Source organism: Mytilus trossulus, chromosome 10, assembly GCF_036588685.1.
Source record: "Mytilus trossulus isolate FHL-02 chromosome 10, PNRI_Mtr1.1.1.hap1, whole genome shotgun sequence".
Classification (NCBI taxonomy): domain Eukaryota; kingdom Metazoa; phylum Mollusca; class Bivalvia; order Mytilida; family Mytilidae; genus Mytilus; species Mytilus trossulus.
Window position 1 is genome coordinate 11,491,591 of NC_086382.1, and position 27,432 is coordinate 11,519,022.

At 32.6% G+C, this 27,432-nt stretch overlaps 1 protein-coding gene across 1 annotated transcript; it reads left to right on the forward strand.

Moving 5' to 3' along the window:
* The first annotated feature begins 18,207 nt into the window (after positions 1-18,207).
* On the forward strand, positions 18,208-25,985 carry LOC134686855 (ficolin-1-like). Its single transcript, XM_063546669.1, has 6 exons — positions 18,208-18,360; positions 18,814-18,885; positions 19,603-19,730; positions 20,522-20,618; positions 22,582-22,746; positions 25,112-25,985. Exons 1-6 carry the CDS (start codon positions 18,255-18,257, stop codon positions 25,363-25,365), a joined length of 822 nt encoding a protein of 273 aa, XP_063402739.1. The 5' UTR covers positions 18,208-18,254; the 3' UTR covers positions 25,366-25,985.
* The last annotated feature ends 1,447 nt before the right edge of the window (positions 25,986-27,432 follow it).

Sequence of the window (27,432 nt, forward strand, 5' to 3'; positions counted from 1 at the left end):
ATTTTTCATTGAGTAAATGTTTTTAATGACATCTACAAACTTGTCTTCTTATATAGTTTGGAACAACGATTTTGTATGATGACAAGCTGGCAATTTGAAAATTCCATCATGCTGGTGTTTTTTCAATCGGCATGTAGCTCCATATGCGCCTAAATGCACTTGCATGCACATCAGCATCCTGAAAAAAATATTTACAATTTTCAGCATTCTATGTAAGAGTTTATAAAACAAAATACATTTTTAATTAATTGGGGTTTAGCTAGCCTTACCTATTTGTCATCACTAAGCGACAGTCTTTGTTCAACCATCTGTGTGTAGGGGCCTTGGTGGCCGAGTGGTCTAAGTAGTTACTACTGTAATCACTAGCCAGTCAACACTGAGGTTGTGAGTTTGAAGCCCACTAGTGTGGGTGCACTCGACTCCAATCTTAATTGACTAGGATTGTCAGTTTTCCTATTGAAGGTCGGTGGTTTTCTCCGGGCACTCCTGCTTCCTCCACCAATAAAAGCTGGCCGCCACGAAATGGCCCAAAAACGGTGCTTAAAAGGGGCGTTAAAACACCAAAAATCAAAATCAAATCATCCATCTGTGAACTTAAATGCATTTACTTAAAGTAATGAATGCACTGATGGCATTTTACTCTAATGATGTCCAATTGTCCTAATTGAATATTTATTATTATGCCCCCGCTGTATGGCAACAAGGCTTTAAGCTTTACCCATGTATGTCCGTACACCCATTAGACATTGGTTTCCACTCTCACTTTAGTTTGCTTCCTTCAAATTTTATGAAAGTGATACACAATGCGTATTACTACAAAACACAGATCTAGTTCCAATTTAGGTAACGTCACTTTTTTCATTCGAGAGTTATACTCCTTTTTAGCTCACCGTTTTGAAGGAACTGTGAGCTTTTGCCATCACTTGGCGTCTGTCGTCGTCCGTCGTTGTCGTCGTCCTTCTGGTGTAAACTATTTCAAACATATTCTACTGAACCAATTCCAACCAAACTTAAGCTGAATGATCCTTAGGGTATCTAGAATAAAGTTTGTGTTTTATTTACTGTTTTGTCAAAAAACATGGCCACTATGGCTAAAAATAGAACATAGGGGTAAAATGCAGTTTTTGCCTTATATCTCAAATACCAAAGCATTTAGAGCAATCTGACATGGGGTTAAGGTGTTAATTAGGTGAAGTTCTATCAGCCCTGAAATTTTCAGTTGAATCTGATAACCCATTGTTGGGTTGCTGCCACTAAATTGGTAATTTTAAGGAGATTTTGCAGTTTTTAACCGGATTTTTGTGACAAAAATGTGGGTTACACTAAAGACCTGAAAGTGGACCTGAAAAGACCTGAAAATATACGACTAAAATTATTCAAATTTCAATAACTTTTTTAATATTGGATGGAATTTCTTCAAGTTGGAATTTTATTAATTGTAAATATTTATATTTCATTAAAATTAACAAAAAGTAAATTAAAAACAATGGTTTGATGCCAAAAATTGGACCTGAACGGAGAAATGAAAAGACCTGAAGGGACCTGAAAATCTATGTCGGACTAATTCTAACTACAATAACTTTTTTAATATTCGATGGATATCTTTCAACTTTTGATTTTGTGACACAAAAAGTTCAATTTAATGATAATATAAAAAAATTCAACAATCTTTTATTGAGTATTGTGGTGAAAAGTTTGCCTAGATTGCTGACAAGGCTTATGCCACGATAGCTTGCTGCATCATTAGCATCACCAGATTTGAAAATTGGTACCAGGATAGCATCTGACCATGATGACGGGAAATATCCACTATTCAATACGGCGTTAAAAATAGTACATAAATGTGGTATAATAAAATCCTTGTATTCAATAAAAAATTCATTCAGCAAACAGTCTGTACCATGGCATTATCTGCATCTAGTTCATCAAAAACACATTCATTATTAATCACTTCGGGTCTCTTATTGTTATTCGGCGCACTTGATACAAGTTCTTTGAAATATTCAAAAAAGTCAGTAATGTTTAAATCACATTTCCTCTGATTTTTTCCCTAAATAATGAATAAAATTTTCTTGGATTGTCTTTCTTTAGTTTACACAACATATATGTCATGGTGTGTTATTTGGCTTAAATCTGTGTTAGTTTTATTTTGGATAAAAATATGTTTTATTTTATGAAAGAAAATTTAATGTTTGTATTTTGTAAAAGTTTTAATTAATCTGTTTAATTAATTTTACCTATGCTGAGGCATTAGTACTCGAAATGTCACAGTTTGCTCAAAGCACTTTATTTTGAAAGACTAATTGTAATTAGCATATGTCACTTTGAAAGTTTAGATTTTTATCAAAACATTATAGGATTAGGCTTTGGTAATTAATGTCTATTTTTTGTTAATGAGAGTAATATTTACATGTCGAGTCATATTGATTTATATTTGGATTTAATATAAATAGCGTTGTGAAATTTAGGAAAATCAGTCACCTTTCGGAAACCAAACCTTTCACTTCTAAAGTCTATTATACTGGTACTGTAGGACTGTCGATCAGTCTACCAGTTGACTTTGTAGTGTTTAGACAAAATGTATTTTTGACTCACCATTTATTTTTGGGAATTTTTAAGATAACAGTCAGTGTTTCATGTCATGGTGTGTTATTTTGCTTAAATCTGTGTTAGTTTTATTTTGGATAAAAATATGTTTTATTTTATGAAAGAAAATTTAATGTTTGTATTTTGTAAAAGTTTTAATTAATCTGTTTAATTAATTTTACCTATGCTGAGGCATTAGTACTCGAAATGTCACAGTTTGCTCAAAGCACTTTATTTTGAAAGACTAATTGTAATTAGCATATGTCACTTTGAAAGTTTAGATTTTTATCAAAACATTATAGGATTAGGCTTTGGTAATTAATGTCTATTTTTTGTTAATGAGAGTAATATTTACATGTCGAGTCATATTGATTTATATTTGAATTTAATATAAATAGCGTTGTGAAATTTAGGAAAATCAGTCACCTTTCGGAAACCAAACCTTTCACTTCTAAAGTCTATTATACTGGTACTGTAGGACTGTCGATCAGTCTACCAGTTGACTTTGTAGTGTTTAGACAAAAATGTATTTTTGACTCACCATTTATTTTTGGGAATTTTTAAGATAACAGTCAGTGTTTCGGAAGCGTAACCTCACACTACTCATGTCATTATACTGGCCCTATAAGACTGTCTACCAGTCTACCAGTTGACTGTGTAGTGTGAGACAAAATTTATCTCTGACTCATAATTTAACTTTGGAAATACTTTTGATAATCTTTTATTTTAAGACTTTACATTTTGAATTTGAGATTAAGTATATTTTATGATTTAGTAATTTTGGCATTTATTTTATATTTTACATTTTAAGGAGAAATAGTTTTACTTTGGACTTGATATTTAGATTTGATACTTTGCACTTTAATTAGATTACTATTATTATTTGGAATTGTTTACTAATTGATTTGTTATCATCATTCGTTTAAATTGTTACAGTAATTAAATTATGAAAACCTTCCTTGCGTTTTAGCTATGCCTATCAGAACATTAAGTCTAGCGATAGACTGACCCCCTGTCCCTTGGTTCAAGCACAAACGAGTTAGCTCCCCCTTATCTAACAGTGCTCTGGAGCGAACCTTGGTGACAGATATGGTGGAGGACCCGGGCATGATACAAATTAGATTCTGAAACTGCATAGCTAGAATGTAGGTTGGCAAAATTCATTCAAAATTATTAAAAACTTAAAATTTCAAAATTGAGACAACAGCAGGAGAGACTATGAGAGGAAGAGAGAACCAGTAGCAGGAGAGACAAGTTGCAGATTAAACAACACATAACTAAAAGATAAGTACATCTTGCCTATTATAATACACTTTAATAACTTTTTAGTGAAAAGTATAGATGTATGTTGATTCTTGGTGTGAATCTGTTAACTTTAAATAAATATTTGTTTGTGCAAAAACTTTACAGGAATTTAAATTTAGTTCAGGAGAAACTGTACTTGTGCAAATAATTTTATACGATCTGGAAATTTGACTCATAGTAGATAGAATTTAACATTTAGTTCAGGAGAGATTTTATTTGCATAATTAATAAAGTTATAACTTAAGGTAGAGAGAATCGAACATAAACAATATACTGACAAAAATACTTTAAGTTTCAGTTTGGTAATTGGAATAGAAATATCATTATGGGTAGAAAAAGGATTTCAAAAGGATGGTGCTGCCAAAAAGACAGATGTGCCAGGCTATCCAGTGTAATACCAGGAACAGCAAGTTTCCAGTTTACTACAACTATGGAGAGGAACTTTGTCGAAATTGGATTAGAGAACCATCAAGTGAAATGTTTAGTTGACAGTGGAGCTTCCTTGAGCAGTATCAGCAAACATCAGGTGTACCGTCTTAACACCACTACAACGATACAGAGATCAAGGATCAAGGATGCAATAGGTGTCCGTTGACAGGTGTTTGCAATAATCAGAGAAATAGTGCTTCAACTTTTGGACATCTTACCAGAAATTCATAATTCTTGAACTTAACCGTCTTGCTAGAGCTTATTTATAGGATTAAACTTTTTGTGAAACAACAAAGCGAAAACAGACTACAAGAACAGAACTTTGACATTACCAACTCAGATCATTTAGACATTAGTGATTATCATGAGTGTGCTTTTCATGCCACCATAGCAACCTTCCCAAGACAGTAGGATATAGAAAACATTCAGTGTTTATCTTTTTTTTGTAGTGCTAGGAATTAGTAGGAGTGCACGCCTGTTGGTTCTTTTCACTACATCAATTTGAATTTTGGATTACTGAAATGTTATTTTATTATTCATCTGTTAAATTCGTAGAATACAGGTTGCCAGAAACTAGCAAGTTGAAATAAATTGTTGTTGATGTATGTACATATTTTGGCGCCAGGTTATATATAGTTTATTGGAGTGTATAAAGACTATTTTTAAGATGTTAATATGTGAATGTATATATCATGTTTGGGGACAAACATATTGGAGTAGGGGGGAATATGTCATGGTGTGTTATTTGGCTTAAATCTGTGTTAGTTTTATTTTGGAAAAAAATATGTTTTATTTTATGAAAGAAAATTTAATGTTTGTATTTTGTAAAAGTTTTAATAAATCTGTTTAATTAATTTAACCTATGCTGAGGCATTAGTACTCGAAATGTCACAGTTTGCTCAAAGCACTTTATTTTGAAAGACTAATTGTAATTAGCATATGTCACTTTGAAAGTTTAGATTTTTATCAAAACATTATAGGATTAGGCTTTGGTAATTAATGTCTATTTTTTGTTAATGAGAGTAATATTTACATGTCGAGTCATATTGATTTATATTTGGATTTAATATAAATAGCGTTGTGAAATATAGGAAAATCAGTCACCTTTCGGAAACCAAACCTTTCACTTCTAAAGTCTATTATACTGGTACTGTAGGACTGTCGATCAGTCTACCAGTTGACTTTGTAGTGTTTAGACAAAAATGTATTTTTGACTCACCATTTAATTTTGGGAATTTTTAAGATAACAGTCAGTGTTTCGGAAGCGTAACCTCACACTACTCATGTCATTATACTGGCCCTATAAGACTGTCTACCAGTCTACCAGTTGACTGTGTAGTGTGAGACAAAATTTATCTCTGACTAATAATTTAACTTTGGAAATACTTTTGAGAATCTTTTATTTTAAGACTTTACATTTTGAATTTGAGATTAAGTATATTTTATGATTTAGTAATTTTGGCATTTATTTTATATTTTACATTTTAAGGAGAAATAGTTTTACTTTGGACTTGATATTTAGATTTGATACTTTGCACTTTAATTAGATTACTATTATTATTTGGAATTGTTTACTAATTGATTTGTTATCATCATTCGTTTAAATTGTTACAGTAATTAAATTATGAAAACCTTCCTTGCGTTTTAGCTATGCCTATCAGAACATTAAGTCTAGCGATAGACTGACCCCCTGTCCCTTGGTTCAAGCACAAACGAGTTAGCTCCCCCTTATCTAACAGTGCTCTGGAGCGAACCTTGGTGACATATAACCTTCCTGTCGTTTGTAACTACGTTTGAGCTCGCCTTCATACTTCTTTTAAGCTTTTTTAGCACTGTTCATATCTATATGACTATTAAATGTTTTTTTAACATTAAAAGTATGTATTTTTTTACAATAATTGGCATATAGCTCTTTACACTTCTGGTCAAACCATGGTTTATCAGTATTTACTCTCTGATTTTGGGAATTTCGCTTTAATTTCGCTTTTACTTTTGGCATTTGTTTGAAAAAAGGAGCTGTCACATTTGTTAAGCAATGAGTGAAGTTATTTATGCACAAGTCCATACCATCCTGAGACGCTATGTCCATATTAGCTATTGTTGAACTTAAATCATCAACATTAACTAGTAGGGCATTATAGCATAATTCTCTAAATTCTTTACTCCATTTGAAAAATTGAGATTCTTCACTGGCCATCCATTAATTTTGTATTTATATCATTGCACTGCATAGTAAAGTCAGTTTTAAATTGAACATGTATGGGAGCATGGTCACTGTATGTTGTAAAATTACTTGTAATAAATTTTAAAACTTTTTCAATGTTAATATATATTAATGTAGTTTAAGCAAGTTGTATTAGTTTGAATAATTTCAACGGACAATCTTCCTTTTTTTCCCCTTTAGGTTCAGGATTCATTAATAACAATGTACTTTGTTTTCAAATATGTTCCTGTATAAATATAAAGTCATTCATTCTCTTCAATAGACTTTTGTCTAAAATAGAAACAAATAGGAAAACAATGTTTTGCGAGTTTAAATACAACTACCCCTATAATCCATTCATGTCTTTTATTTCACCGACAAGGTCCGAATTTTGTAACTCAACCATTATATTTTCGATCAAATTCTTTATAATTTCAATGATATATTATACCTTTCCTATAACAAAATTCATATTTCAAGGAGAATGATTGAAAACAGTTAAATATATTGAATAAATCTGACCGCAGTCTTTTCAAGCAAATTTATGTTACTTAATTTTCCGTTCAGTTCCGATTTTTCACACCCAAATGGTATTTTTCATATATATTTTTTTTAATTTGATCATTATAACTAGTTTTTAGTTTCACAAAATCTAAAGTTGAAAGATATCCATTGAATATTAAAAAAGTTATTGTAGTTAGAATTAGTCCGACATAGATTTTCAGGTCCCTTCAGGTCTTTTCATTTCTCCATTCAGGTCCAACTTTTGGCATCAAAAAATTGTTTTTAATTTAACATTTTTTAATTTTAATGAGATATGAATATTTACAATTAATAAAATTCCAACTTGAAGAAATTCCATCCAATAATAAAAAAGTTATTGCAATTTGAATAATTTTAGTCGTATATTTTCAGGTCTTTAGTGACACCCCAAAAATGTCGGTTATTGATTTGGGTATGTACGGCGGGCGGGCAGGCGGGTGGCCGGGCGGGCGGGCGTCAACCAAATGTTGTCCGTGCATTTACTCATGAACCGTTCAACCAAACTTCTTTTCAAATTTTAATATGTTGTTACAAACAACAAAATGAAGGTCAAGTTCAATAATGACGATTTTTACTTTTACCGTTCAGGAGTTATGGTTCTTGAAAGATTGAAAAATGGCATTTCCAGTTGTGTCCGTGCATTTACTCATGAACCGTTCAACCTAAGCTTCCCAAATTTAATATGTTGTTACTGATGACAAAATGGAGGTCAAGTTCAATAATGACGATTTTGACTTTTACCGTTTAGGAGTTATGGTTCTTGAAAGATTGAAAAATGGCTTTTCCAGTCGTGTCCGTGCATTTACTCATGAACTGTTCAACCAAAGCTTTTCAAATTTTAATATGTTGTTACTGATGACAAAATGGAGGTCAAGTTCAATAATGACGATTTTTACTTTTACCGTTCTGGAGTTATGGTTCTTGAAAGATTGCAAAATGGCATTTCCAGTCGTGTCCGTGCATTTACGCATGAACTGTTCATCCAAAGCTTCCCAAATTTTAATATGTTGTTACTGATGACAAAATGGAGGTTAAATTTGATATTGACGATTTTCACTTTCACTGTTCATCAGTTATGGTTCTTGTGATATTGGCAGGATACAAATAAATGTTAATAAATCCGGTTTGCTGTCGTTGTGACAGCCTCTTGTTGGTTATTATCTTGAATTTTATTAATGATTAAGATAAACTGTGATCAGCAAAAATGTTCAGCAAGGTAAGATCTACAAATAAGTTTGTATGACCAAAATTGTCAATGACCCCTTAAGGAGTTATTGCCCTTTAAGGACAATTTTACACAATTTGTTTATCATGTTTTCTAACTTTAAAAAATCTTCTTCTCTGAAACTTTTGAACCAATTCCAACCAAACTTAAGCTGAATGGTCATAAGGGTATCTAGAATAAAGTTTGTGTTTTATTTTCTGTTTCGTAAAAAAACATGGCTGCCTTGGTTAAAAATAGAACGTAGGGGTAAAATGCAATTTTTGGCTTATACATGTATCTCAAAAACCAAAGCATTTAGAGCTAATCTGATGGAGGAGAAAATGTTTAATAGGCCAAGCTCTGTCAGCCCTGAAATTTTCAGATGAATCTAACAACTCATTGTTGGATTGCTGCCACTTGATTGGTAGTTTTAAGGAAATTTTGCAGATTTTGGTTATTATCTTGAATATTATTAATGATAAAGATGAACTGTAAACAGCAAAGTAAGATCTACAAATAAGTTCATATGACCAACATTTGCAATTGTCCCCTTAAGGAGTTATTGCCCTTTAAAATCATTTTTTTCACAATTTGTTCATTTAGTTTGCTTACTTTAAAAAAATCTTCTCCTTTGAAACTGCTGAATCAATTTAAGCCAAACTTGGGCTGAATGAGTTTCAGAGAATCTAGTATAAAATTTTATATTTTATTTTCTTGTATGTCATGAAACATAGCCACTATGGCTTAAATGGAATATAGGGGTAAAATGCATTTCTTTGATTTTGAAAAAAATATGACAGATACAAAGAACATTTCAATGGAAGTTTTAAGCCATTCATTAATATATATTGAAAAGCAAAAATAATCATTGATGAAAGATTTAAGCAAAAAATTTCAGGTGAGCGATTTAGGCTCTTGAGAGTCTCTTGTTTACCAAAAAAAATGCAGAAATCAGTTTCCGATCTAAAACTTCATTTTCAGTTTGTCTCAACCAAATATTTTGTAAACTTATACACATTGCTAAGTACCACAAAACATAGATCAAGTTTGATTTGCAACCATATCCAATGTATGTTTCGCGTTAGAACAGCAGGGGCGTCTGTGTCATTCAGACACATTCTTCTTTTAGTTTTGGTCTTACTTTAGTTTCGTGTACTTAGTATCATAAAAAAGTATGATTAGCATTAATCAGGAGGTTTCTCGATAACAAGCACACTAGTGTGTAACACACTCAATACGATAAACCCAGTGTATGTTGACAATGCTGGTAATATTAGTTACATAGTGTGCTAGTGACCTAATATAATATATACAGGGTCAGTAAATTCCATATGGGGTGAGAGCGAAGCTCGAACCCCATATGGAATTTACTGACCCTGTATATATCATATTAGGTCACTAGCACACTATGTAACGAATTTATCTTACCGACTATCTTTATTTGTTGAATTTAGACTAAAGTTGTCTTATTTGATATCAAAACACATCTTCTTATTTCTGTATTAAAGTGTTCAAGGGTTCAATTTTAAGAACCTTTTTCATTTGGTCTGCACTAAACAACTAGTTTAAACGATAAATATTTATTATCAACAAACTTTATATCAACACTATTAAACAGAACTTTATAAGTTTTAAATAATCAAATAGTGCCTAAGTCGTAAATCCACAACTAACCGTGTATTGAAAAAATCCCCGCCTCCCTACTAACCTAATATTGAATATACACCGTCTCCACGAGGTCGCTTTCAGCCAATCATATTCCTAGAAATGTATAGGAGGTAAGATAACAAGTGATACCGATTACGATATCCGTAATTGTACTCCGTCGGTTGAAAACATATGTATGATCAACCATGAATAACAATAGGTTATCATCGCTGGTATTAATGCATATATTCATTTCAGTGTGAATATTGACAAAGTACATGTAATGGAGAAGTTTGTTTCTGCTAAGACTGGAAGAGCAGATTTTGGACAATTTGATCTCACAAAAATGTGTTGCTTTATATGTATTCAATTTACCATGATTTACCCTATTCAAAAGAATTCTGAATAGTTTTGCATTAATGAATTGTCTATAAGTCCTAAGTAGCATCTATTTTAACCCTCCTATGACTGAAAACCAAAAAAAATCATTTTCTGCATAAAATGATCCAAATTTTTTTTTAGATAGTAGATGGACATGCACATCAATTTGGTCAAACTACGCCCCTGTAAAAAACATAAGACTATGTCTTCTTCTTCTAAATACTGCCCTCATTTAACATGATGAATATTCTGGCAAGTTGTGCATAATTAAAAACTGGCTAAAAACAAATTGATGATTGATTTAGTTAGAAGTTTTAGTCACTTGAGACTTGAATATCTCAAGTGACTTTGATGTAGCGATATCTGGAGGCAGTTTGTTCCAACCCTTGACATTGTTTACGAAGAAAGACCATTTGATTTCCTACAATCTTTGGTGGGCTGGCTGTAAAAGGTAATAATTAAGTATTATGTCCTGTCCAACTAGAGCTTCTTGTTGGTTTTTGTAGGTATTTACTCTTGTCAATGGCTACAAGGTCGTTTGTTATTTTGTAGCACATGATGAGTCTAGCTTTGTCTGATGTTTCGCCTTCCACAACTACTACTTGGGTTCTGTTGGTGAGAAATTCTTGTATCCCTTTATTTGTTTTGCTTCGAATTCCATAATGGTGTAGTTTATGTAGGAGTAAACTGTGGGACACCTTGTCAAAAGCGTTTGAAAAGTCCAGTATTAGCAGATCTGATTGTTTTCCATTTTCCAGATTTTTAGCTCACCTGGCCCAAAGGGCCAAGTGAGCTTTTCTCATCACTTTGCGCCCGTCGTCCGTCGTCGTCCGCGGCGTCGTCTGTTAACTTTTACAAAAATCTTCTCCTCTGAAACTACCGGGCCAAATTAAACCAAACTTGGCCACAATCATCATTAGGGTATCTAGTTTAAAAAATGTGTGGCGTGACCCATCCAACCAACCAAGTTGGCCGCCATGGCTAAAAATAGAACATAGGGGTAAAATGCAGTTTTTGGCTTTTAACTCAAAAACCAAAGCATTTAAAGCAAATCTGACATGGGGGTAAAATTGTTTATCAGGTCAAGATCTATCTGCCCTGAAATTTTCAGATTAATCGGACAACCCGTTGTTGGGTTGCTGCCCTTGAATTGGTAATTTTAGGGAAATTTTGCTGTTTTTGGTTATTATCTTCAATTATTATAGATAGAGATAAACTGTAAACAGCAACAATGTTCAGCAAAGTAAGAACTACAAATAAGTCAACATGACCAAAATGGTCAGTTGATCCCTTTAGGAGTTATTGCCCTTTATAGTTAATTTTTAACCATTTTTCGTAAATCTTAGTAATCTTTTACGAAAATCTTCTCTGAAACTACTGGGCCAAATTAATCCAAACTTGACCACAATCATCTTTGGGGTATCTAGTTTAAAAAATGTGTGGCGTGACCCAGCCAACCAACCAAGATGGCCGCCATGGTTAAAAATAGAACATAGGAGTAAAATGCAGTTTTTTGCTTATAAGTCAAAAACCAAAGCATTAAGAGGAATCTGACATGGGTTCAAATTGTTTATCAGGTCAAGATCTATCTGCCCTGAAATTTTCAGATGAATCGGACAACCCGTTGTTGGGTTGCTGCCCCTGAATTGGTAATTTTAGGGAAATTTTGCTGTTTTTGGTTATTATTATAGATAGAGATAAACTGTAAACAGCAATAATGTTCAGCAAAGTAAGATCTACAAATAAGTCAACATGACCAAAATGGTCAGTTGACCCCTTTAAGAGTTATTGCCCTTTATAGTAAATTGTTAACCATTTTTCGTAAATCTTAGTTATCTTTTACGAAAATCTTCTCCTCTGAAACTACTGGGCCAAATTAATCTTGAATATTATTATAGATAGAGATAAACTGTAAGCAGCAACAATTTACAGCAAAGTAAGACCTAAAAATAAGTCAACATGACCAAAATGGTCAATTGACCCCCTAAAAATTGTAAATTTTAACTAACATTTTCCACTGAAACTACTGGGCCAAGTTCATAATAGATAGAAATAATTGTAAGCAGCAAGAATGTTCAGTAAAGTAAGATGTACAAACACATCACCATCACCAAAACACAATTTTGTCATGAATCCATCTGCGTCCTTTGTTTAATTTTCACATAGACCAAGGTGAGCGACACAGGCTCTTTAGAGCCTCTAGTTTGTAATATCATCAATACATTCAAGGAGTTGTATTTCACATGATCTTTATAACTCCTAACGCCATGTTGTAGCGGGTGTAGGATGTTATTTACCTCTGCATGTTTCATGCTGTTACTGGCGACTATATGTTCTAATATTTTGCAGCAGATAAATAGTAGTGATATTGGCCTATAGTTGGCTGGTATGTATTTCTGGCCTTTCTTATATGCCGGAGTGACATTTGCAGTTCGCCAGTCATCAGGTATCTTTCCTTTCTCCAAGGATTTGTATTATATACAAATCCTTGCTTTCTCCATTGAAAAAAATGTAAATAATTGTTAGGATTGGACCAATTTCACTGGCTACATCATTCAGTATTATTGGTTTCATTATGTGTTGGCCCTGGGTTTGCATTTGCTAATAGTATGAGCAGTAAATATGTACTGATTTGCATTTATAAGGGTAAGTTCTAGGTGATTTTAGTCTTTTCTGTTGTAAACAAGCTGTTTACTGTTATATCCTGTTTTGTTTGTACCTCTTCATTTTCAATGTTTGTCATAGCTGTATTTTTTGTCGTGTTCATAACGGTGCTTGCAATGATGATAAAAATTGGTAGAAACCGCATTTTGAAAGTTTAAGTTGATATTTAACGCAGATGTTATTTGCTGAATGTATTCAATAGCGACTCTGTATTAATACGGTGTAGGGTCACCTTTTGATTGAATAATTACTGTTGCTTAAACAAAAGTTATTAAAGTTAAAGATGCTGGAATTTTAAATTTTTGAAAAAATTATGTTGGAAACATAATATAGCTATCATAATCCCGGCAAAATACAGTCAAATCTGTTTTTGTTTAAAGTTATTATGATCGAGTAAATCCATTTAAATTTATATATCTTATAGTGTGTCTTTTTATGATTTATTGTCACACTACTGTCTCAGGTTAGGGTGAAAGTTGGCACAGGTTAAAATGTTTAAACCCGCTGCATGTTTATGCACCTGTCCTGAGTGAGGAGCCTTATGGCCCAATGTGCGCTTATGCCATCACTTGGTGTCCGTCGTCATCCATCGTCGTCGTAAACTATTTTAAGAATATTCTCATCTGCAACTACTCGGCTAAATACTTTCAAACTTTTACTGATTCTTCCTAAGGGTATTTAGTTGATAAATTGTATCCAAAAGCTTTGGCCATCAACAAATATGGCTGCTATGGCTAAAGATAGAACATAGGGGGCAAATGCAGTTTTTGGCTTAAAAACTAAACCATTTATAGCAAATCTGAAATTAGATAAAAATGTTCAATAGGTCAAGATCTATCAGCCCTGAAATTTTCAGACGAACCATACAATCCATTATTGGGTTGCTGCCACTGAATTGGTAATTTCAAGGAAATTTTGCAGTTTTTGGTTATCTTGAATATTATCATAGATAGAGATACGCGATAAACTATAAATAGCAATAATGTTCAGCAAAGTAAGAACATTATTAGAAGGTGTGATATAAAATGAATGAAAGGTTAAATATCCTTCCTGACCTCATAAGATCATTTGCTGTTTTAGATAGTGTTGATTTTCATGCTGTGCTGTGTTTTGTGGACCTGTTTGCATTGTCTGTTGGACTTTTATTTGGTTTTGATCATGGATTTATCTAAGTTTCTTTGATTAATGAGTTGAGATTGTCCCTTTGGTATCATTTTACTTTAAAGACATTAAGTTGCAGTAATGAAAAATTGACTCACGTTAAAGTTAAGAAGATTAAACGCAATAAGACAAATATCCACGAATTTGGTGACGGTTATGTGTACTGGGTTCATTTGGCCTCCTTTTAGAATAATACATTTTTATTAGTAACAGGATATGGTTTATAGTTTTTTTAATTCATATTCCATGAAAGTGCGTCAGTATGAGGATGTTAAATATAATGCTTCATGCAGAGAGAGTGCCTTCGATAAACATATCTTTATTTCCCTATAACCCTAGCCCTGTGCCTACAGAGTGTTAGCCCTGGGTTCATTTGCCATTTTTTTTTAATTGCTACATCTTTATCAGTTACAGCATATAATATTATTTTTTTTAACCATTTCACATGAACGTCAGAATGGGATGTTTATTCCTATGCTTCGTGCAGAGAAAGTGTCACATATTTTCATTCTGTTAAAGAAACCGTGCAGCAACTCTTTGCTATTATCTAGATTGGCAGTTACCAGGCTAAATTAATGCCCCTACCCAACATTCCATAATTTCTAGTGGCAGTCTAAATCCCCTCCTTCTTCCTGGTCGGCCTTCTTTGCAGAATATACGTACTGTTTTTAATGTTAATTTGTTCTCGTCCTGAACAAGCATAAACCATTTGCCACTGGACATGTAGCATGATACCTGTATACAACAAAATAAGTGAACATTTTACTGAGGAGCACCCGTCAATCTGAAAATTGATTTCGAACCACGCGTGCATCAAATTATTTGTTTTTGTCACGCATAGTTCAAATCGTTTGCAATCTTTTTAAGAACATACCATGCAATTTAAATTTAATGTTAATGCTCTCACGCAGTCTTTTTGCCCCTTCTCCCGTATCAGAATATTGCTTTCTTCAAAGCTAGGAATCACAAAAAAATCGTAGGTCATGCAGAAAGAAAAAGGTACTTTTAAATGCAAGATATATAAACAAAGTACTAAAATAAATATAGAAATTAAGAGATGTGGTATAATAACTAATTGCAATGGTACTATTCACCTGAATATTAATTACACGAAAGCAAGGAACTATAAATGACTTACAGTACAAATACTGGCTTTACAATACAATTCAATGTTTTATTAAAGTACAAGTACGGCCTTCAACAATGAACAAAACCCTTACTGTAAAGTATACTATACAAAGGCCCAAACATAACTAAATGTAACACATTTCAAACCAGAAAACCAACAGCCTGAAATAATGACAAACTAAATAGCAAAAAAACCCCACAATTATGACGGGCAACAAGAAATGGCATTCAACCACTGAATTCCAGACTCCATCAAAATGTGTCACGATTAAACATGCCGTTTAAATGTAATATTCTTCCAGGACATTCTTTTGATTTTAACATGTTTAAAACAGAGGATCATTTTTCCTCAAATAGGATAGGAATTGATGCAACTATTTAAAAATCAATCTATGGAATGTATTCCCTTTACATAAATATGACACCATCATCGGTGAAATGTTGCTTTGAACAAAATTAATTGTCAGAAAGATAACGGTAAGAGTTCGGTATATCTCTATATAATGCAATTTAATTTTACATTTTATGAATCAATTCTTAAATTTTATGGTTCGGTTCAGACTGCTTTTTGTCAAAATGTAACAGTTCGGGAAATGTTCAGAATTGTGAAGTTTGAAAGTTTTGCATTTATATTACTTCAATAGTCAAGTAATGACCCATTTTTCTATTGAAATAGTACTTGATATAATACACAGATTATCAGATGACATATTTGACGTTCACTAAAATAATAAGTCAGACTCGCCAGATTTAAAAAAAAATGTTTAACCTTGTACTTTATTTTATCAGATCATAAAGTGCTGGCCTTGTGTGTGGCGATACTTATACGTTATAGTTATTTATTTTTATTTTTTACATTTAATAGCTAAAAAGTAAATGCGCAATAAATACGTGATCCAAGGTCAATTATGCATTGAATATATATCCAGTCTTGCTAGAGTGTGTTATTACATGATTGTATGTCAGCTTGCAGTATTTTCATATGGATTTCATCGGATTTGAAATAACACTGTATTCCTAAATTTATAGCACCACGTACTTATAAATAAATTTATCATAGATACTATAATATGTACTAGGATTAGTTTTGTTTATGCCAGACGCACGTTTCGTCTACAAAAGACTCATTAATGACGCTCCAATAAAAATAGATAAAAAGGCCAAATGAAGTACGAAGTTGAAGAGCATTGAGGACAAAAATTCTGAGAGGTTTTGCCAAATAAAGCTTATAGGTAATCTTTTTCTATGAAAGAAAATCCTTATAATTTAAAAAAAAAATCAAACGTTTTGTTCACTGCTATGTACGTTAATACATGTAAAACATGTACAATAATTGTATCATGCACATTGCTTGGCTGGTTGTTTTATGGCATTCTTCACCAGATTAAACACTTGGCTTGATCAAGGTTGCCATATTTGTCGGAAGCCGGAGTAACAAGAAAGAACCAGCGACCTTAAGTAGGAAAACTTGCAATCCTATCATCAAAGTATAATAATCCTGCCCAGAGGAGTTTCAAGCTTCATAATATGTGATAAGGTTAAACTGGTTTAGGAATATATGATATAAGTATTTGAAATATTCAGTATTTTTAAAGATATAATAAGATCTTAGAGATTAAATGCATAATATATTTGACAAATCAAATTTTCTCTCCATGAAATAGTGTCACAAGGCTATGTTTTATATGTTTTCTGTTTCTAAATTTCCTTTTTTTAAATTTTTTTTTTAATAAATTTACTGTTTTCAAAAGTATGAATTATTCGAAATACTAAGGATTTTCTTATCCAAGGCATATATTTCCTTAGCCGTATTTGGCATATCTTTTTGGAATTTTGGTTCTTCAATGCTCTTCAACTTTATACTTGTTTAGCTTTCTAACTATTTTGATCTGAGCGTCACTGATGAGTCTAATGCATACGAAATGCGCATCTGTCGTATCAAATGATAAGCCTAGTACCTTTGATTACTATTCCCGTTAGATCAGAAATTGACATCTTCCTATCTCATAAGCGTGTGTCTTGTGATACATGTTATACGATAGAAAATATAACTCAGCTTGATTGACACTAGCTTCCAAATTCATGTACACCAATTTGACGCATAGTCTCATATTTGATTTATAATAAACACATTAAACATTTATCCAAATTATAAAAAGTCTAAAATAATCAATTTAAAGTGCTTGGGCACGATGATTTGTAGCTTCGTTTCGTGTGTGTTTTTTAGTCTTGACGACGTCTAATGAATTATCGATTTGACCTCCGAATACTGCCGATGGTCATAGAAGCGATATCAACATAGATATAGACAAAAAAAGTGAGCGAAACTCGTGCAATTGGATTTTTCTAGGTCTGTTTAATTTCATATGATATATTAAAAATATATGTTAATCATCTTTCTACCTGAGTGTATAAAAAAAGTTTGTAGATCGAATCATCAATCAAATGATTTACCTTTGTTTCACTTTCAATCTTAACATTCTTTTCCTTCAAATAACCGTACACGCACAATACATATACTATCCATCTCTAGCTAAGGGGTTAAACTGGAAGTCACATGCATATGGATTCAATGAGGTCGAATTATTCATTTGCAAGTGAATAATCCATCATCAATGTTTCTTAGTTTAATTTGACAAAATTGAACCAGACTGACTTCTAAAAGCGAATTAGTATTTCATTATTTCACTTTCATTAATGATTGAACAGAAAAAAATCATACTTTAGATTTTTGATATAATATATATCGTATAGCTAATGACCCTTTAATGTAATTCATTCGTGTATTATAAACTTATCATTTAACACTGCACATCGACGGATACTATTTTGTTTTAGAAAAGCTAATACTTGTATTTTATCTGTTACTAAAGATGATCTTAAACTTACCTTATCGGAAAACCGGTAAGTGTAATTGTCTTCCCGATGATGTTGCAGACATAACTATCTACGCATTTTTAAATCTGCATATAAATACTCAGTGTAGAGAAAAGGTTATGATATATGAATGCAGTGAGAACTGATCAGTGCAAAATGTTTCTAATGAAAAAGATATCCATATTTTTATCACTTGTTTGGTTATTTGTCAATGAAACTACTCAAGAACCGGGTAAGTAATTATTGCGAAATGAGTATTTTCTTGGTATTTTTACAAAATCAGTCTGTACTTTGTAAGATATTATTACGAAATGAGTCTGAACTTTATAATAATTTCGAAATTCAAAGAGAAGCTGAACTTTAATTGAGGCTGGTTTAATATTAACCATTTTGAAAAAAAATTCTCTTAGTATACAGCTTTTGGCAAACAATGATCTTTATTGGATGCCGACGGTTGGATTTAGCTTAAATTGCTTACATCCACTACATTTGAACTCTGATAGTAGTCTCATTGGCAATCATACCACATCTCCAAATTTTTATATTTTGTATTAGATTGTTTTCGTTACATATTACTTTGAAAGACGTTACTTTCAACATGGATGACCCTATGACATTCATTTTATGCTTGCATGACAAATGAAGAATCTAGGTTATATAAAATGAATGTTTTTATTTTTTTTAGGAATATGTTTTTATGGAGAAGAAGCATGGACACAGGCGAAGGATTATTTCACACAGCCGTCAACTTGTCATGGTAATAACATTCATTAACTATAAATCAAAAGAGTTGTTCCTTTTTAATATTAAATGTCATATGTATTTCTCAAATATATATGTTCCACTGTCAAATATAAATACCACATAGCTGAAAGGATGGAATAGCAGATTGTTACCCCGAGAAAACATTGTCAACCGCGGCAAAGCTACATGTATATATATTATTTAATATTATCTTTCCTTTTTCTGTTGATATTTCAAACCAATATGACGAAAACACAGTGAACCAACTATAGCTTGATATATATGCTGCGCAAATTGTCGGTCCTTCGGAATAGAGTTTAGACTCAATCATTCCTATAGAACTTGTGGTATACCGAACATATTTCGTTCAAAGTAAATAATATTTAAAATTAATTAAGAAGTTAAAATGTGTTATACAGCAATTTTTTTTTTTTAATTTTTTTTAACTTTTAAAACAATAACAATTAAAGATTGTTTTATTTATTATATGTAATTCATGCATAAAAATGATAATTGATTTAAAACATAAACAATAAAAGTACTTCTGTTAAGCTTTAAAATAAATGCAAGTTACGTGCACTCTTAGACACCCCTCGGGGCACAATTTTACCATCTATTTTAAATATTTTAAATAGTATTGATGTTCATCAGTTGACATGGTTGATATGGATACATACTGTGCACTAAAATCCTGAATAATTCTGTATTATTTGATTTTATCTTATTTGAGATGGAAGACCTATTGACTGTAATGATATTTCTGACAAATGTCCAAGTGGAGTATATAAGGTGTTTCCAAAACAAACGCAAGGAGTTGATGTTTATTGTGAAATGAATTTAGACGAGGGACACTGGACGGTAAGTTAGTTTTCAGAATTCGGCGTTTGAGAATCTAATGTATTATGGGTAATATTTTCAAAATTGTGCAACGTCCTAAACAATGGAAATTCATCCAATGACTTGACGTTATTTTCATTTTGGTGTACGAACAATGAAATTACTCATAGTCCTTAAAATTCTGAAACGGCCAATTTGACAATTTAAATGGTAAATGTTTTAGCTAACTTCTTTTATAGTTCCGAACACTTTGTTTTTCAATAGACAATTTTCATACTATTGACTTTGAGACTGGAGTTTATAATTTTCGACAGGTTGCATATACACCATGTTACACACTGTAGAACGTCATTCTGGTACCCAGTCAAGTAAGAGCAAGTATTAGAAGAAAAACAAATTCAGCTTACAATCGGTGCATTTTTTTGGAAAAAGTAACAATTTATTGTTTTCTTTACACGACTAAATCACAAAAAATAATTTCATACTCCAGAGTCGGAAATATGAAAATAGTCTATTCCTTGCCAAAAGTAAATATAGAATAAAAATACCAATTCATATTTGGTATTTTCCAGGATTTCAGCATATAAGTATATGCTACCCATATCATGTTGATTAGCATAAAGGATACAAAAAAAAACCTATAAAAGTCGACGAAAAACAGATAAGTCCTTGACAGAAAAAAATAATAATTGAGAACATATTCTTACATTTTAAAACCCATAACTTTTGGTTACCGAACGGTCAACCTCTTCAGATTTATTTGTTTTTGATGTTTCTGGTATTTTAGTTTGTTTGTCATGCATATTTTACAGGTTTTTCAAAAAAGAGAAAATGGCTTTATCGATTTCTACCTCGGATGGAATGACTACAAATCAGGATTCGGGAGCCCTAAGCATGAGTTCTGGCTTGGTAAATTTGCATATGATTACACTGTATTTTACCATTATCATAATCATCATTTTTATAATTTTTTTTATCACGTCTGACTTTTAATAATTTGTCATTTTAGTTCCTTTATATCGTTTATAAAATACACATACAATTTTCAAACTACGGTTTGACTTATAATATCCCTTAAAATTGAAAATTTATATCTTATTTAGGTTTTCAGTCTGTAGAACAAATTAAATAGATACGGATAGAAGGTCTATCAATTATCAATAATCAGTTAGGGGTCTTTTATATGAGACAACTATACACCAGAGTTCAAATAAAGCGGATATAAGCAACACTATCGATGAAACTACGGCAATCAACAACGAGAAAAAGGATGTTTGTTGACATCGTAAAAACAAAATGGTCGTCTAAAGAAATCTTTTTAATTATGAAAAGGAAATAAAGATAAATGTTCCATTGAAGTTCATAGAGTCAAGATATTAATTGAAATTTGATTTTGAACTATAATTCATTTTAAAGCCACTCGTTGAAAAAAACCACGTCTCGGTGCTTTCTTGGTTGTATATAGAACTCGAGTTGGACAGGTGTTGGTTTGACAACTAGCAAGGTAAATCAAGGTAAAACCAAATACTTTAAAATTGACATTTGCTGCTACTCCTCGCATTTCAATGGTTTTTAACAGTTTATCCCTTTGTTGTGCTGTTTTACAATCGTTAACCAGTAAGGTTGTAGTTGAGCGCGCCGTTAACCAGTAAGGTTGTAGTTGAGCGCACCGTTAACCAGTAAGGTTGCAGTTGAGCGCTCGCAAACAGTTTAATCTCGCAACATTCTGTGTAATGCTGATCCAAGTCAGGATCGTGTAATTCAATGCATGGTTGTCGTTGGTTTCTGTCTGTCATAGTTGTTGTCGTTGGTTTCTGTCTGTCATAGTTGTTGTCGTTGGTTTCTGTCTGTCATAGTTGTTGTCGTTGGTTTCTGTCTTTCATAGTTGTTGTCGTTGGTTTCTGTCTGTCATAGTTGTTGTCGTTGGTTTCTGTCTGTCATAGTTGTTGTCGTTGGTTTCTGTCTGTCATAGTTGTTGTCGTTGGTTTCTGTCTGTCATAGTTGTTGTCGTTGGTTTCTGTCTGTCATAGTTGTTGTCGTTGGTTTCTGTCTGTCATAGTTGTTGTCGTTTATTGTTTTAAAATAAGGCCGTTGGTTTTCGCGTTTAAATTGTTTTATATTGTAAAGCTTACATTACGGCATGGGATTTGCTGATTGTATAGATACTTATACATCCTTGACTTTCATATGTTTAGAGTTTGAGTCGTCCTTATCGCGGTTAATCCTGAAAAGCGCTTCGAACGAACAACATTTATCGAGTGTTCTTTGTACTTAAAGTCGACCTATATTGTATACTTATTGACTGGGTATGAGTGGAAAAGTAAGATTATTGTCCCCGAGGTATATATCGTCCGGAGGCGTAAACGAGAACAATTGTTGTATCCGAGGGGACAATAAACTTACTATTCAACAAGTATCCAGTCAGTAAGTGCTTCATTATATGGATAAATAAACTGTCATGATATAAAAAGCAGAAACCCAACCATACTCTTTAACGTTTATTTCATATTCAATATTCTGAAATGACGTCAACCCTAGATACAATAGGTAAACGCGATGTCGTAACTCCCGCGGTGTTTTTAAAATCCTCCAATCTGCTGCATTTGAAATTCAGCGAAATATAATGACGCTTGCGGTTAAACAGTTTCATCGAGGTCCAATAGTTGGAAACTATTAACGGGTGACCGGTCAAATAGTTCAGCGCTTGCAATTTGAAAGATAGCCAAAATATTATGTACTTATTTTATATAGAAAATGATAGCTGATGTATAATAAATGTTATTACATAAACGTCATTTAGACACAATTGACCATAGTTTGATTTGATAGCATTTGGACTAGATCTCTTTAATTTTTTCTTTTTTCTTTTAAGGCAACGAGAACTTGCACTCTCTTACATCACAAGGAAACTATGAAATGAGGATCGATTTAATAGATTTCGATGGAAATACTGCATTTGCAAAATATAAAGTGTTTGCAATTGGAGATGAAAGTTCAAAATTCAAACTAACCGCAAATGGATATTATGGTACTGCAGGTACGGATTTCATATATTGATATTTTGATGTATCGTTTTTAAGGGTACGTTTAGATTATACCCGATTTGAATAAAAAAAAAACGAAATGAGTATCGTTTTTATAACAAAATTTCACAATTAATCCACATTCCAAACTAAAAGACAAATTGAAAGAGTTGGTATTACTTTGCTTCATAAAAAAGAATGGCCAACGTAGATACAAGTATCTTGTCTTAGGGAGGGATAAATTCTTCTTTGTAAAGAATCACTCTGATTCAAACAAAAAATTCTCTGAAACTGATATTATCAAGATGCTTGATTTCTTGATTGACAACATATTTGTTACGTTCGGAGGACGTGTTTTTCAACAGACTGTCGGCATTCCAATGGGAACAAACTGTGCCCCTCTACTTGCCGACTTGTTTCTTTATTATTATGAGGCTGACTTCATGCAGGAACTTCTTAGGAAGAAAGATAAGAAGTTAGCAATATCCTTTAACTCTTCTTTCCGCTATATAGATGATGTTCTTTCACTAAACAATTCAAAGTTTGGTGACTATGTGGAACGAATCTATCCCATCGAACTAGAGATAAAGGATACTACAGATACAAAACTTTACGACAAAAGAGATGATTTCAGCTTTCCAATGGTGAACTTTCCATTTCTAAGAAGCAACATTCCAGCAGCGCCTGCATACGGGGTATATATCTCCAATTGATACGATATTCCCGTGCTTGCATTTCTTATCATGATTTTCTTGATAGAGGGTTGCTGCTTACAAGAAAGCTATTAAACCAAGAGTTCCAAATATCGGATATGTTCCTTACGTGAGGACAAACAGACAAACAATAGTACACACGACACAACATAGAAAACTAAAGAATAAACAACACGAACCCCACCAAAAACTTAGGAGGATCACAGGTGCTCCGGAAGGGTAAGCAGATCCTGCTCCACATGTGGCACCCGTCGTGTTGCTTATGAGATAACAAATCCGGTAAATAGTATAATTCGGTAGGTCACATTTATGAAAGGGAAGGGGATTGTAGTTACGACGTAAGGAACATATCCGATATTATTTGTGAAACGGTTATTCAATAACGGTCAACCAATTCGTGATGGCGTCCGTAAAATTTACGAAGAGATGATTTCAACTTCACCATTTGGAACTCTTGATTTAATAGCTTCTTTGTGAGCAACAACCCTCTATCAAGAAATTCATGATAGGAAATGCAAGCACGGGAATATCCTATCAATTGGGAGATATATACACCGTATGCAGGTGCTGCTGGAATGTTGCTACTTAGAAATGGAAAGTTCACATTTGGAAAGCTGAAATCATCTCTTTTGTCGTAAAGTTTTGTTTTCAATCGACTCTCATTGTCAATTTCTAGATGTAAGTTAAGATATGAGGCCGACTTAACTATCTGTTGTATCCTTTATCTCTAGTTCAATAGGATAGATGCGTTCGACATAGTCACCAAACTTTGAATTATTAAGTGAAAGAACATCATCTATATAGCGGAAAGTAGAGTTAAAGGATATTGCTAACTTCTTATCTTTCTTCCTAAGAAGTTCCTGTATGAACTCAGCCTCATAATAATAAAGAAACAAGTCGGCAAGAAGAGGGGCACAATTCGTTCCCATTAGAATGCCGATAGTTTGTTGAAAAACACGTCCCCCGAACGTAACAAATATGTTGTCAATCAAATGTTTGTTAATAACTGAAAGTTTATAGTTTTTAACGTACCGTTTTTCTAATGTAATTCCTTTTTATTTTCATCAGACAGTTAATCAAATTGTCACGTCTGGTCGTGTGACAGTGTTTCATATTTTCATTTTCACCTTTCACATGCAAGATTTTTCTATCTCAATGAAAAAGTTAGCAATTCGTAATCTGGGACATAATATATTTAGTATACTAGTCTCAGGTAATTAAGTTGGTTTTTATGTTCTATTTTGGTATAAGAGTTGAGATAAAAAAAAAAAAAAAAGGTATTGAGTTCTAGAAAATAACAATTTCAATATATTAATGTCCCTGTTCCAATACACCAATCTAGCAAATTGTTATCTATGACAATAAATAAGAGTGTGTTTACTTGAAGACATTCGCGTTAACTTCATATCATATGGAGTGGTGGTTGGATGTATTCTGAATATGTTTAGATGCGGGGCGAATACGAGCTTGAAATATGAAAACAGACACTGCTCTATTGGGATTTTTTTTATTACTTATTTGATCTTATTTGGATGTCATACCTACAAATTTACGCAATGATGGTAGTATAAGTACAATAAACATCTTGATGATAACTTAATTTTTACAAATGAGTCATTAGCATTTTACTAATGTTCTATTTTTAATGTGTTATTCGTATTTGCAGGTAACGGCTTGGAATATCACAACGGCAACCGCTTTTCAACAAAGGATAGCGATAACGATAACGACCATACGCATTGTGCTATAGTGTATCACGGGGCCTGGTGGTTTGATGCCTGTGTAAAAGCTGATTTGAATGGCCAGTATTTCCTTAAGACACCTGTCGCGCCCCATCGAGGCGTTTATTGGCGTGCTTGGAAAGGAACCAACTACACTTTGAAAGGTTCATCGATGATGATGCGTAGATTTTCAATTTAGAATACACAAAAAAATAACATTTCAAAAATATATCAGTATTAGCATGATTAGTAGTATTTTGTATTTTTCTCCTCTTAGTATCATACCGCGGCTGTCAGTTAAGAGGAATAAGTCTGGAACTTAGTTTCGTTAAAAATTGGGGTGGCAGGAATCGTTTTCCTGCTACAAAACAAAATAGGTAAATACATAACACATTCCTTTACAAAAGTTATAATATCAGAATTATCTTCCCTTATATGACAAACGCTAAAAAATTGCAACAAGCAAAAATAAATTTGTTTTTGGAGAAAAACAATTTGACAAACATTCTGCATTAAACAAACAAGAATAAGACAATTTTTGAAATATATAAATAATAATAATTTTAATATATTGATGAGGATTTTTTTTAAAGTCATTATTGAGACTTGTATGTTTTTAAGTGAAACATTCGAAATATTTATAGACATTTAACAGTTTTATAGTGCCTCATAAATAGTTTTTATGGCTGGATATAATTGATTGTTTGATGTGTATATATTTATATAATGTTGCTTATTTTTAGGTCAATCAATATGTGACACTTTAATAAACTATATATTTACTTGCTTACTATTAAAATGAAAAGTCTTACAAATTAATTACAATATTGTTTTGCAATATGAACATCATTACATTTTCTGCTACAATCCAAGATGAAGGCAGACACCCGATCTACCTTAATAAAACAAACATGTGATTGCAAAATGCTGGAGCAATTTTAAAACTATGTCTATTCACCATGTCATGTGTTGCTGCATGACCTGTTCCTTCCTGTTTAATCTCTGGTACCAATCAAATACCACACTAATAACATCCTAAAGTGCTGAAAAGTTACTCAATAAACATTCACCCAGAATCTGTTTACAACACATATCGTGTGTCCATGCTTTGCTTTCAAAGATCAGACATCACTCCATTCTACTTTCTGTTCTGGAAACTATTTCATTAGCAATGAAATGTCTACAATTTCAGAGGACCCCGAAAGGTGTTTTAATCAGAAGGTAGTATAGAGAGTTTTCAGATCCTTTTAAGCAAATCCTTAGACACAAGATCTGTATTTTATTCAGATTGATTAACCGTTTCATGAAACTGTTTCTAGAAATATCGTACCCTTATCAAACTTCAGCGTTGTGCAAAGAATTTCAGAAAACGTCTTCGTCCTACATTTAATTTCGTCATCTCTGTCACTCTAGAAGAATATTTCGATAATTTTACCTCAACAAAACTTTCGCCTCGTTCGCGAAAATTTTACTTTGAGCGACCCCCCCCCCCCCCCCAATTCCCCCTCCTTTAACCTAAAATTCTGGATCTGCCCCTGTTAACAGTATCAACTAATTACGTCACCCTGTCGAAACGACATTAATAAAAAGCAACAACGCAAGACCCTAGATCCTAGTAACACAACGGACGTGAATTCTTACACGATTTATCCTTTTCTTGGCCTGTCGATTATTTTAATTTAATCAACGTGTGGTTCGTTTGATCTGAGTTCTTCGTTGGTTAAAATTCGATAATGACGGCCAATTTACTTGCCTTCCTCTGAATTTCCTATTGTGACGTCATGAAAAAAGGCAGATAAATCGAAAAGAAGTAATAATATTGTCTGCATATTGTTTAAAAATCAGTAGAGAAACAGATTCCATCATCACATCTCGTGCAATACAATATTAACATCTCCCAACACTAAAATTTAAAATAATTAAAACACCCGGTGAGCCGTGCGTTTTAAATTTGAAACTTCAACTGTCTGGAGTGGATAAATTTCGTACCACACTCTATGCAGTGGTTGATTCATATATTTATCAAAAGGTCTTAAGTTGATAACATTAAATTTACATTAATTTTAATAATGTTCATCAAAGTACTAAACATGTAATGAAATATTTGTGATGATTTAAACTTTCTGCATGTGTAGCAGTTTTGGCCTACAACAATACATCACATGATTTAAATTAAATACACAATACACAAAAACGTCTTTCAGTAACTTCACCCGTTTTAAACATAGCATCACTACATATTAGCGTATTTGAGTTTGTGTGAAAG